This window comes from Mus caroli, chromosome 2 (genome assembly GCF_900094665.2).
Source record: "Mus caroli chromosome 2, CAROLI_EIJ_v1.1, whole genome shotgun sequence".
Taxonomy (NCBI): domain Eukaryota; kingdom Metazoa; phylum Chordata; class Mammalia; order Rodentia; family Muridae; genus Mus; species Mus caroli.
Genome location: NC_034571.1, coordinates 79,985,843 through 79,998,192, shown reverse-complemented (window position 1 = coordinate 79,998,192; position 12,350 = coordinate 79,985,843). Strand labels below are relative to the sequence as shown.

The window sequence follows — 12,350 nt, the reverse complement described above, 5'->3', positions numbered from 1 at the left end:
AATTTTTAGGGTCACTTATATATACTATCATATCATCTGCAAAAAGTGATATTTGACTTCATCTTTTCCAATTTGTATCCCTTGATCTCCTGACACCATCTGGTAAGTAGAGAAGGACAAGCATGATGACTTGGAAACCAGAGACTTTAGGAAAAAGCAATAAACTATCAATAGACTATAACAAAAGCTGTACACAGATTTAATAAGAAAAAGGCTCTGGGGCTCAATTCTTTCCAAAGCTGCATATCTCTACTTTCCCAATCCAGCATCCCACTGACATGGACATGGAGTAGTTAAGGCAGTTTGTTGAGCCAAGTTGGCAGTTTGTAAAGGACTCAATTGGGCTGGTTAAAAGATGCACTAAACCCAATAGAAGAGAATTCCAGAAGATTGCCATGGCCACAGCTATAGGATTTGCTATCATGGGATTCATTGGCTTCTTTGTGAATGTGATCATTGCCTATAAATAATATTATTGTGGGTGGCTGAGTCCTTTCTCATCATGAGACGAGTGAACCAAAGATGGAGTGATAAGCCCATGAAGTAAAACCTTGCCTGGATGCTTTGCGTTTCTCATTTTTTTTCCTCATTCTTATGAGGTTTTCTATTTCTAAATTAAAATAAATTCAATATAACCATTTTCCATAACAAAAAGTCTCAAATTTCTTACTAGATTTGCCACATGCAGTCACTGAACCCTGGGAAAGAAGCAGTTAAAAAGGCAAAGGGAAACAATCTTATTTCAAAGTATGCTGCCTGCTTGCTTCATGTGCTAGGGCCAACACGAAGATCTCAATAGAAATTTCCTACAACTATTTTATTCCTGCTTCTAAGAGACATTTGAGCATCTTCACTTGTGCCTTTCTTCTTGTTTTGCTTCTTTGGGTCTATGGGGTATAGAATGGATATCCTGCATTTTATGGCTAATACCCACTTATTAGTGAGTACTTATAATATCACTTACAAGTGAGTACATACCTTGATGTCATTTTAGAACTAGGTGACCTAACTCAGGTTGATATTCTCAAGTTCCATCCTTTTGCCTGCAAAATCCATGATGTTTTGATTTTTAATTGCAGAAGAATATTTCATTGTGTAGATGTACAACCTGTTCTTTATCCTTTCTTCAGTTGAGGGTCATCTAGATTGTTTCCAGTCTAGCTATTATGAACATAGTTGAACAAGGAAGGGTCTTTCTGGGATGATGAAACATCTTTTGGGTATACACTGAGCAGTGGTATAGTTAATTCATTAGTTATAAATATTCCCAGTTTTCAAAGAAACCACCAAATTGATTTTCAAAGTAGTTGTTCAAGTTTACACTCACAGCAGGAATGATAGAGCGTTCACCTTGCTCCACATCCTCTCCAGCATGTGCTATCTCTTAAGTTTTTTATCTTAGCCATTTTGATGAGTCTAAGATAGAATCTCAGAGTTTGGATTTACATTTCCCTGATGACTAAGGACTTTGAACAATTCTTTAAGTAGCTGAGTACAGGTTTTTAAATTAGACCAAAAGATTCTTTGAATTTCTACAGTGTCAATTATAATGTCTCCATTTTCATTTCTGATTTTGTTCATTTGGATACTATCTCTCTGGATTTTATATCAATTGGCTAAAAGTTTTTCTATCATGTTGATTTTCTCAAAGAACAAGCTTTTAATTTTGTTAATTCTTTGTATTGTTTTCCTGTACTGTTTGATTGGTTTCTGTCCTGATTTTGATTCTTTGCTGCCTTCTACTCTTCTTTGGCATGTTGGCTTCCTTCTATTTCTAGAGTGTTGAGGTGTACTTTTAAATTACTGGCATGAGAACTGTTTAATTTCCTTATGGAGGTACTTACTGCATGAAATTTGCTCTTAGCATTCTCTCATTGCTTCTCACAAATTTGGGTGTATTGTGCTTTCATTTTCACTGACTTCTAGAAAGTATTTAATTTTCCCTATTTCTTCCCTGACACAGAGATCATTGACTAGAAAATTGTTCAGTTTCCATGAATAGTTGGGCTTTTTCATGTTTCTCTTGTTGAAGTCCAGCTTTAATCCATGGTGGTCTGATAAGATACAGGCATTACTTCAATTTTTTTTTGTATTTGTTTATGACTGATTATATGGTAAATTTTGGAGAAGGATCTATGAGATACTGGAAAGAAAGTATATTCTTTTGTGTTAGGGTGAAATATTCTATAGATGTCTGTTAGGTCCATTTGAATCATAATGTCAAGTGAGTTCATTATTTCTATGTTTACTTTCTGCCAGGATAACCTGTCGAGCAGAGTGGGGTGTTGGAGTCTCTCAATATTTATGTACGGAGTTTATAATGTGAATGCCCTTGAGTTTATGGAATAGATTTTCAAAACTGAAATATCTTCTTGGTATATTTTTCCTTTGATGAATATGTAATGTTCTTGCCTGTCTCATTTTATTAATTTTGGTTGAAAGTCTATTTTGTTAGAAATTAAAATGGCTACTCAAACTTGCTTCTTGGATCCATTTGCTTAGATAAAAATTTCCATCCCTTTACTCTGAGGCAATGTCTATCTTTATTGTCAAGGTATAATTCTTACATGCAGTAGAATAATGGATTCTGGTTTTGCATCTATTATGTTAGCCTATGTTGTTTCATTGGATAATTTTAATATATGTTCTGTTTTTGCTGGGTATGTTTTATCTCCTCTCAATTTAAGAATTTCTACAGCCATGAAAAGGGGTAATTGCACAGTTACTGCCAAGGATGAACCTCAGCCAGGATAGGGTTTCTGAGAGAAGGGGTGTCTGGGAGCAGCAATACAAATGACTCAAAGTCAAATCTTGGGTTACAAACTGACAGCCTGTGTTCTGCTTAGAATGGCTCCTTGCATGTTAACATTCATGCAGACGGTGGAAATCTGTCTTTTCTAAATCTCTGGTTTTCCCATGTTGATGCTCCAAAGAATTTAGTAATTTGGATCTATGAAGTCAAGAGCATCCCCAGTGTTAAATGTATTGCTCAATTCTTCCCTACTGGGATGGGTTATTGATTCATGTTTGTATAGTTTGTGATTGCTGTGTAGCCATGTCAATGGTTTATTCTCAGGCTTGTCTTAGAAACTGTGTGCATTCCTTTAAATGTTGTTGTTGTTGTTAGAGCATCTTACATAGGTGGTTTTCTTAACTCTTTAATCATCACCAAGAAAGCTTTTACATTTAAGCCCTACAATGACCACATCCTTGATGAAATTTAATATGACTTGCTTCCCCTGCTGAAACTGGTTTGTGGTAGCAGAAATACCAGAAGGATACCAGGCTACAATGTACTTGTTCTTGGCTTTGGATATGATCATATCTACTTCCCTCTTGTTGGCTTCCTACCTATTCATCATTTTTACTACAAGAAGTATAACTGATACTTGAAAACTATATTTTTTAACTCATAAAAATTATTGTATATAACTTCAGAGTGTTATAACTACTTTTGGAAAATATGTCAATCATTTTAGATGGTATTAGAAGACTCTATGAACAATACCTGGGGAAAGCAAATAATCAACAGTCTATCTAGATGTGAATCTAAGGAGGAAAAATAGTGAATGGTATGCAAGGTATTCACACAGTGAAAGATTGGTTTGTTTTATACCATGGCTTAGTTGAAAAGGCTAATCAGTGTGACCAATGCTACACAGAATCAGGCTCATCACTGAGACTTGAGTCAAAGCCTGCTTGATCCAAGACTATGATTTAGTAACTCAGATGCAAGGAGAACCTTGAACACAAAGGTATGCTAGTAGAAGATCATAGAACACTGAAATCATGATAGTAGTGACAAAGACAGTAAGGGTAAAAATAACAGCTAATCCTGACAGCATGTGCCCTGTTCAAGAAACTGGCTTAGACATCACATCTATAGACAACATAAATAGAAACACTACCAGATTGTTACTATTCCCATTTTGTAGTTGAAGAAAGTTAAGGTGTAGAAAGTATAACCAAATTAAGAAATGCAGGAGTGGGTGAGTGGGTAGAAGAATACCCTCATAAATGTCAGTCAATTATAATACAACTTATCCTTTTCTTTTGCCACTGCTATTATTATAGAAGTTGGTTAATTTTATGACAAGTCCATTCCTTTCCTTTGTCAGAAATGTTAGAAACAGCCAACATGCATCACTATTTTACTTATTTTTCCACAAATTACAATCAGTCTTATGTACTAGTTCCTATATTCTTTATTTCATAAAGCAAACCCATCAGGTATTACATTCAGCACTCTCCATAGTATCAAGGGAGCCCACCATAATTGTAGGTGTTGGAAAATTGCCAAGCCTGCTCCTTACTTAACAAATGTATCCTTACTATTCTCTTTCCCTAGAAATACTCCTGGCACCACAATGTATATTAGGCAAGACTCTCTAAGGAACAAAAATAATAGATTTATTTTAGTGGCTTACAGGCTGTGTTTTGAGTAGTTCAGCAGTGGTTGTCTTCTGGCAGAAAAGCCAAGGCTTTAGTGGTTGCTCAGTCCATGGTACTAGATTTTCTAACAGTCCTAGAGAGGAGCCGGCTTTCAGTTGATATTGGAATCCTAAAGGAATATGTTTGAACACCTGTGAAGGAATGGGTAAGCATAAATAAGCTTGCCAGTGAGAGTGAGAGCAAACAGTTAGAAAGCAAAAACCCCTTCTTCCATGTCCTATGAGTGATGTTACCAGATGCTGTAGCCCAGATGTAGGGTGGTTCTTCTGACATCAAATAATCCAGTCAAGAAAACTCATTCATAGGTGTGGCCAGCTGCTTATTTTATCCACTTTCAAATGTACTCATGTTGACAACCAAGATTAGCCATTACATGGCATTTCCTTCTCATTATTTCTTTATATTTGGAAACTTCAAGCTCTATTCTATGAATATAAGCATATAAACACATACAAACATAGAGTGGATATTACTAGCCAAAAATCAACAAACACAGCCTGCCTCTCTTGCAGGAGGTCTGCTGTAACCAGAGACACAGGAAATGCAGGGGAAAAATGGAGCAGAGTCTGAAGGAAAGGGTATCCAGAGACTGGCCCAACATGGGATCCATCCCATGCACAGGTACCAAACCCTGATTGTTCTCTGAGAGGCTCTACCAGCAGCTGACTGAGACAGATGCAGATACGTAGAACCAACCATTCAACTGTTGTCAGGGAAGAGTTAGGGGAAGGACTAAAGAAGATGAAGAGGATTGAAACCCCATAAGAAGAACAACAGGATCAACTGACTCCGACCCCTCAGAGTTCCCAGAGGCTAAGTCACTGACCAAAGAGCATTAATGGGCTGGTCCATGGCCCCTGCTACACATTTAGCAGAGCACTGCCTTGTATGGTCTCAGTGGGTAAGGATGCACTTAATCCTGTTGAAACTTGATACCCCATGGAAGCAGAATGCAAGTGGGATGAGGTAAGAGTGGGTGGGTGGGAGAGCACCTCTCAGAAGCAAAGGGGAGGGGAGGAGCTAAAGAGGAGCAACAATATGAACTAACCAGTAACCCCAGAGCTCCCTGGGACTAAACCACCAATCAAAGAAAAACACGGAGGGACTCATGACTCTAGATGCATATGTAGCAGAGGATGGCCTAGTAGGAGGAAAGGCCCTTGGTCCTGTGAAGATTCTATGCCCCAGTGTAGGGGAATGCCTGGGACAGGAAGCTGGAGCAGGTGGGCTGGGGAGCAGGGAAAGGGGGAAAAGGATAGGGGATTTTAAGAGGTTAAACTAGGAAAGGGGATAATATTTGATATGTAAATATAGAAAATATCTAATAATAATAATAATAAGAACTCATGGAGGGTGAATCAGGAAGGGTGGTAACATTTACAAGGTAAATAAATAAAATAATTAATAAAATGAAATACAGAAAACTGAGGATACTGAACTTAATTTATCTATAAAATTGCTATTTTAAGCTAACAAAATAATTGTTAAATTAAAATATATGTACATAGCTTAGGAAAGTATGTAACATTAACATTCATTGAAAATATTAATATAATAACAGTCTTAGATACTTTGCACTGAAACCCTAGTAAGTTTCCTATGGAAAAGCACTTTATAGATTTTTATCTTGTCATAATGATCCTCTGAAGCAAGACTAGCTGCATTTATTCTTTCTCAAATGAGAGATCTGAGAAGTTAAGTTTATATAAACCCAATAATCAGGAAATAATAAACTAAAAAATATGACAACATGTCACTCTTAATCATTTTTCTGAACTGTTCCACCTGTGGATTTTTTACATCTTAGAATATTAAGGTGTTGCGATTTCATCTTAGAAACAAAGTTTACCATAAAGACGCTTGTAGAGAGAACGCCCAGTAGCAACACATGGTTACCTTACCACATACTTCCTGAAGAAATTGCCTTTGCTTGCTAATCCTAAAATATGTCAACAACTGGTACCAATCATGCATTTTACTTTATCGAGAACTGTACTACTTTATGTCATTAGCATCAAGCAAACATGTGTTCTTCATTATACTTTATTCTCTTACATTGAAAGTTATTAAAATAACATAATAGTTTCTTCAGTTTCTGTATTAACTTTTACAACTTTAGTAGCAAATAAATTACCCGAAAAACATGAACAAAGTTATGCTATTCATTATTGATAAGTTTGCCTTGAAAAATATCTTTTGATTTAGATCATTTTGAAATACTTTTATTTGTTCTATGAAAATTTCATTCAACATGTTATATATTTTTATCTTATTCACCCCACAATCTCCATCCATTTCCCATCAAAATTCTCCAATCCATCTAACTTCATATCATTATTATTATTATTGTTTATTATTATTACTATTGTTATTACTATTACTATTATTATTATTATTAGCAGCAGGAGCCACTCCCTGGCTCCAGTTAATGCTGTCCATGTGCAAAAGATAGTGTAGGCATCCACTGGCATGCAGACTACTTACAAGAAAGTAAACCCTGAAAGAAAAATAACTATCTCCAAGAAGCTACCCGCTGCCAATAGCTTCTCAGCTAGGAGATGGGTCACAGAAGCCCCTCCTGATCCATCTTTCATCTTCTGAAAGTCTTGTGAAGGCAATCATAATTTCTATGAGTTGATGTGTGCATCAGCCGTGCCATACTACAAGACAATGATTCACAGCTTTCCTCCCTATCCTTCTTGTCTAATATTCTATGGAACAACTCTTCTGTAAGGTTTATTTGATATAGATTACCCATCTATGTCTGGAAATGCATAATTCTTTTCTTAGAACTTGAACAATTATAGTCCCTGCATTAGCCTATATTCATTATAAAAAGAAGTTTCTCTAAGCAAAGTTAAGAGTAGTACAAATCTATAGATAGAAACATACATATTAATAAGGGAATCTGACAGCATGATTATTTAAGAAAGCATTATAACAGGTTACCCCTGGCTAAAATACCAGCATGAAACCACTCTTATAGAGAATGTCTCACATCCAAGAAGAATGTGAAGAATTACTTATACAAATATCATGCCACTACAAAACTAATTTGAATAACTTGCCTAATGGATTTGTATTGTGACATGAAGTACCCAGTGATGGATAAGTTCTTTGAACTCTTTTGTTCTCCAGCAGCCTGCATCACATTGTTATGTTTCAGAGGACTAATCTGTAAAATGAAAATCATGATATTTATACCACAAGATCATTTATGGCCCACTAAGATTACATTAATAAGTAGATAGGAAAGCATCCAACATCACAGAATGATTAGTAGAAACTTACAAAAGTACCAAAATTGATAATTTTTTCTCAGTCATTTTGTCATGTTACTATAAAGGAAAATTAATATTAGTCATCATTCTCATATTTCCTAATAAGGCATCTCTGTTATGATTTTAAATTCAAGTAGTGATAGGTAAGTAAGAATAGGTATGACTGTTGCAAAATATATCTACATAGAAAATCAGAATGAGAAAGCTTCACCACTAAAGCAACATGACTAACTTTTCACAGACTGTCCTTGCAACCGGAATGCAGGTCAGTAAGTAGAATTTTTATCTTGTATTCATGAAATCTTGGGTTCCATCTCCAACATAACATAAAAGGGAATAACAGGTGTACTTTCAGTATATGAGTGATGGAGAAAATAGGACCAGAATTTCACAGTCATCCTTAGTTACAGAATGAGCTCAAGAAGAACATGAGCTATATGACACTTTCTCAAAAATTAATGAATTGTTTGAAATTATTGAAGTAAAAAATTATTACCTTCCTGCAATGCATCATCATTTTATCAGAACAAACACATAGTTTAAATTTAAAATGCATTGGGCACAAAACATAATTGCACTTTGTTCTTTAACACATAATTGATTGACTGTAATTACAATATATACTTCTAAGAGTTTTTGAAAATAGTGAATTTTGTTCCTTACACAAAATTAATCCATTTTAGTCATTTTCTTATTTTGCATTGAACAAGAAAATAAACAGATTTTGCTTAATTGCCTTTCAAACATTTTTAAAGTTATGAACCCCTGAGGTGGGAGTGATCATATACTCAAGGGAATCTGAGCAAGCATAAGTTGCCTGGATCTACCTTGTCATCTACTCTTGGTTTTGAATGTGAGAGTTGCAGGTAAGTGCTCTATCTTAACTGGATATAATAGAATATGTCTATGATCATTAGTTATTTTTTTTACATAAAATACATATAATTCTGTCATTACATAGTTTTACCAGGTTTTAGAAGCTCCTAAACACTTACCTGTGACATCTATTATCCCTTAGGATTATCCTTTGGCCTCTAGATTAATATATTCAAATCTAAAAGAGCCACAAAGCCAGCCAGCAACTAATATACTGATAACTTGATGGAAAAGGGTGGCTTTTTGACTAAGTAGTAGATATGCTTTAAAAAAATAAAAATTTGTTGAATTATTGTTAGCTACTTAGCAAACATCAATTTGATCATTTTTGAAGATATTGCCATTAATATTTAAAGACATAAAATGTCAGGTCTCTGAAGAATATATGAAATCTTGTATGTGAATAGATAACGGTGCTGGACTCAGGGAAAGTTGTTCTAAATGTCTGACTATGATTTTTAAAAATAACAACTATGACACCTGTCATGATAAACAGAAAACTAGAATCGCAAGATATTAAGTTTCAGGTCGAATCTAGGAGTTTCCAGATGTTTTTATCAGAAGCTCCTGAAATCTTTTTATACTTATACCTTTTGCTAAAACTGTTTTCACTCTGCGTGATCTGTTTTACAATAAATGAGTCATAACATCATAACAAAAGTTAAAGTCAACATTATACACACATTACATTTTACAGTGAAGAAGAGGAAAGTTAAATTAATGGGATATGTGTTATTAGATAATTGATAGTAGTTAGGTGATAGTAGATTAGAAAGTGATAGGAGAAAAGTCAGGGAGGTGGGGGAGATTGCAGTGTGTTGCTTGGAGAATATATTTTTAAATCATTTAAGAGTGTATTAAAGTCTGAGACTATGAATTTTAGACCTGTAAAGATATCAGCAGGACAAGCACTCCAAAAACAGGCAAGAACAACTAAGAATGAATTGAGTATGTGTTATTCAAGGACAGACAAAGGGTATAGGTAAAAATGGAAAGAAGTATAGCAGTTCTGAGCAGAGAGTCAGTGCCAGGCATAAACATAGGGCCTCAGAACCTTTGGAAGGATTATGGTCATTTCTAAAAATAGGTTGAATAATAACTTGTGTATAGAACAAAAGAACATCATATTAAACTAATATTTACACATAACCACTCTGGATGCCTTGCTGACTCAATTGGGATGAAGACAGAAGTAGGAGATAGCAAGAAGACTTCCACGATAATTGAGAAATTTTAAAAAGCTGTGTGCATGTAAGAAGCAAATGTTGTACCTGTGGAAAACTATGTAGGTCCTACCTTCATTTTAGTTAATAATGGGAGACAACATGAAGCTAGAGATCAATAGCAAATGTGACCAAATGAATTGCTACAGTGTAGAATAATGTCTCTGTCAAAAGTGTAGAATGAAGTGGAAGAGATATTAAGGACTATGCAGACAAAATTTTTTCCTCAGATTCTCAAAGGTATTTCTATTAGTCATATTAAGTAAGCATTTGAACCCAAGTATCTAAATTATATGGCAGAAAAGAGGCATGAAATTTATCATTAAAAATTATTCACATGTGTTAAACATTTAAAGTCATCGGAGTGTATTCAACAAAGTCTGATGGGGTTGTGATGATGAAGAGGCACAAGGATCAATTCATGAGACATTTCTGGTTCAAAATCTGGAATGTTGATAATAAGAAGATGCAGTAAAAGAATAGAAAAGTAACTCAGAAAGCTATGAGAACTTGGTGAACAAACAGTGTGTTGTCCAACAGACAGAATCAAGAGCTATGCTAAATACTACTGAGATCAAGTCAGATCTCTCTCTCTCTCTCTCTCTCTCTCTCTCTCTCTCTCTCTCTCTCTCTCTCTCTCTCTCCTCTCTGTCATTATATATATACTGAATTTGTAGTGAAGTAAGCTTCTGACAGCTCCCATGGTACATCAACACATGTCTTTGTATATTTTACTCAGAATTAAGTCTGGTTATTAGGACTGATTTAATAATAAGAATAAAAGAGATGAATGTAATATACCTCTCTAGTTATTAATATAATGATAATACAGATGAAAAACATTTGCCAGAAATTTTATTTGGCTACTAAATAAAATTTATTTCTAAATGAATCTTTGAAGTGTTGCATGTGAGACTTTCATGATTACCAGGAGAATGTCTGATTTACCGATTTAATATTTTTTTCAGCGCAATCATTGGAAAACAATTCTCTGTTTTGTCTTCTAAGGTAAGAGTCTTTACAACCATGGAGAGAGGCAACCACACAGTATCTGAGTTCATCCTCTTGGGATTCACCTCTGACCCTACCACACAATTGGTCCTGTTTGTGATGTTTCTCATTATGTACACATTGAGTGTGTTAGGAAACATTACTCTTATCGTGTTGATCTGCAATGACTCCAGGCTCCACACACCCATGTATTTCTTCATCGGAAATCTGTCTTTTCTGGATCTCTGGTTGTCTAATGTCTATACTCCAAAGATCTTAGCCATATGTATCTCTGAAAATAAGAGCATATCCTTTGCTAGCTGTGTGGCTCAGTTCTTCTTCTCTGCGGGACTGGACTACAGTGAGTGTTACCTGCTGGCTGCTATGGCTTATGACCGCTATGTGGCCATCTCAAAGCCACTGATTTATTCTCAGGCCATTTCTATGAAATTATGTGCATTTTTTGTAGCAGCGTCTTATATGGGTGGCTTTATTAACTCTTCCATCATCACCAAGAAAACTTTTACCTTTGATTTCTGTAATGACAATGTCATTGATGACTTTTTTTGTGACTTGCTTCCTTTGGTGAATCTGGCTTGTGGTGGCAAGGAAGGATACCAGGCCCTGATGTACTTCCTACTGACCTCCAATGTAATGATACCCATTGCTCTAATCCTGGCCTCCTATATTTTCATAATTGCCACTATCTTGAGAATCCGTTCCACCCAGGGTCGCATGAAGGCCTTCTCTACCTGTTCCTCCCACCTCATCTCTGTGACTTTGTACTATGGCTCCATTCTCTACATCTACTCTCGTCCCCGTACCAGATATTCTTTAGATTCAGACAAAGTTGTTTCAACATTTTACACAGTAGTTTTCCCCATGTTGAATCCCTTCATCTACAGCCTGAGGAATAAGGATGTGAAAGAGGCTATGAATAAACTTTTTAAGATCATTCCTTTGTGAGAAACACAGAGCATGCAAATTGCTTATGCATGTAAGGATATAAGGCTGCTGTTCATCTCCCCAAAAATATAAATAAAATTATTTCCACCACACCACATGACACTTCAGGAGATCTACTATAGTAAGTAGGTTAATGTATGTGGTAATACTTAACATGTACAGGCTTGTGTTATGTCCATTACTTTATATTACAAAGAAAACTCCAAATCGACAATTGATTGTCTAGCTCTGATGAGTCACAGCTCACTATTGTAGCAGAAAATCTGGTTGATTAGTATATGAAGACAATATGTACACAATTATTGATTTTGAATGAGAATATCTGTTAAGTTTATTTTACTCCATTCCCCATAAACCAAAGTGTGTCAATTATTTTTTTATGTAACTACATGAGTGAAACTAAAAATATATACCATTTTAAAGGTAAACATGTTCCAAATCTAAAATTATTATAAAAATATTATAGCAAGTATTCTTAAAATTTATTTGTATCAGAAATACATACCCAGTCCACTACTTTGGGGTCAATAGTTCACAATCCACTATGTACAGAAACTTGATT

General features: G+C 35.2%; 1 protein-coding gene and 1 pseudogene across 1 annotated transcript; both read left to right on the top strand.

The window, feature by feature from the left end:
• The first annotated feature begins 284 nt into the window (after window positions 1–284).
• LOC110290299 lies at window positions 285–489 on the top strand (annotated as a pseudogene).
• Window positions 490–10,858: 10,369 nt separating this feature from the next.
• On the top strand, window positions 10,859–11,788 carry LOC110290288 (olfactory receptor 1013-like). The gene has a single exon (XM_021156814.1). The coding sequence runs from the start codon at window positions 10,859–10,861 to the stop codon at window positions 11,786–11,788; it is 930 nt and encodes a 309-aa protein (XP_021012473.1).
• Window positions 11,789–12,350: the final 562 nt, after the last annotated feature.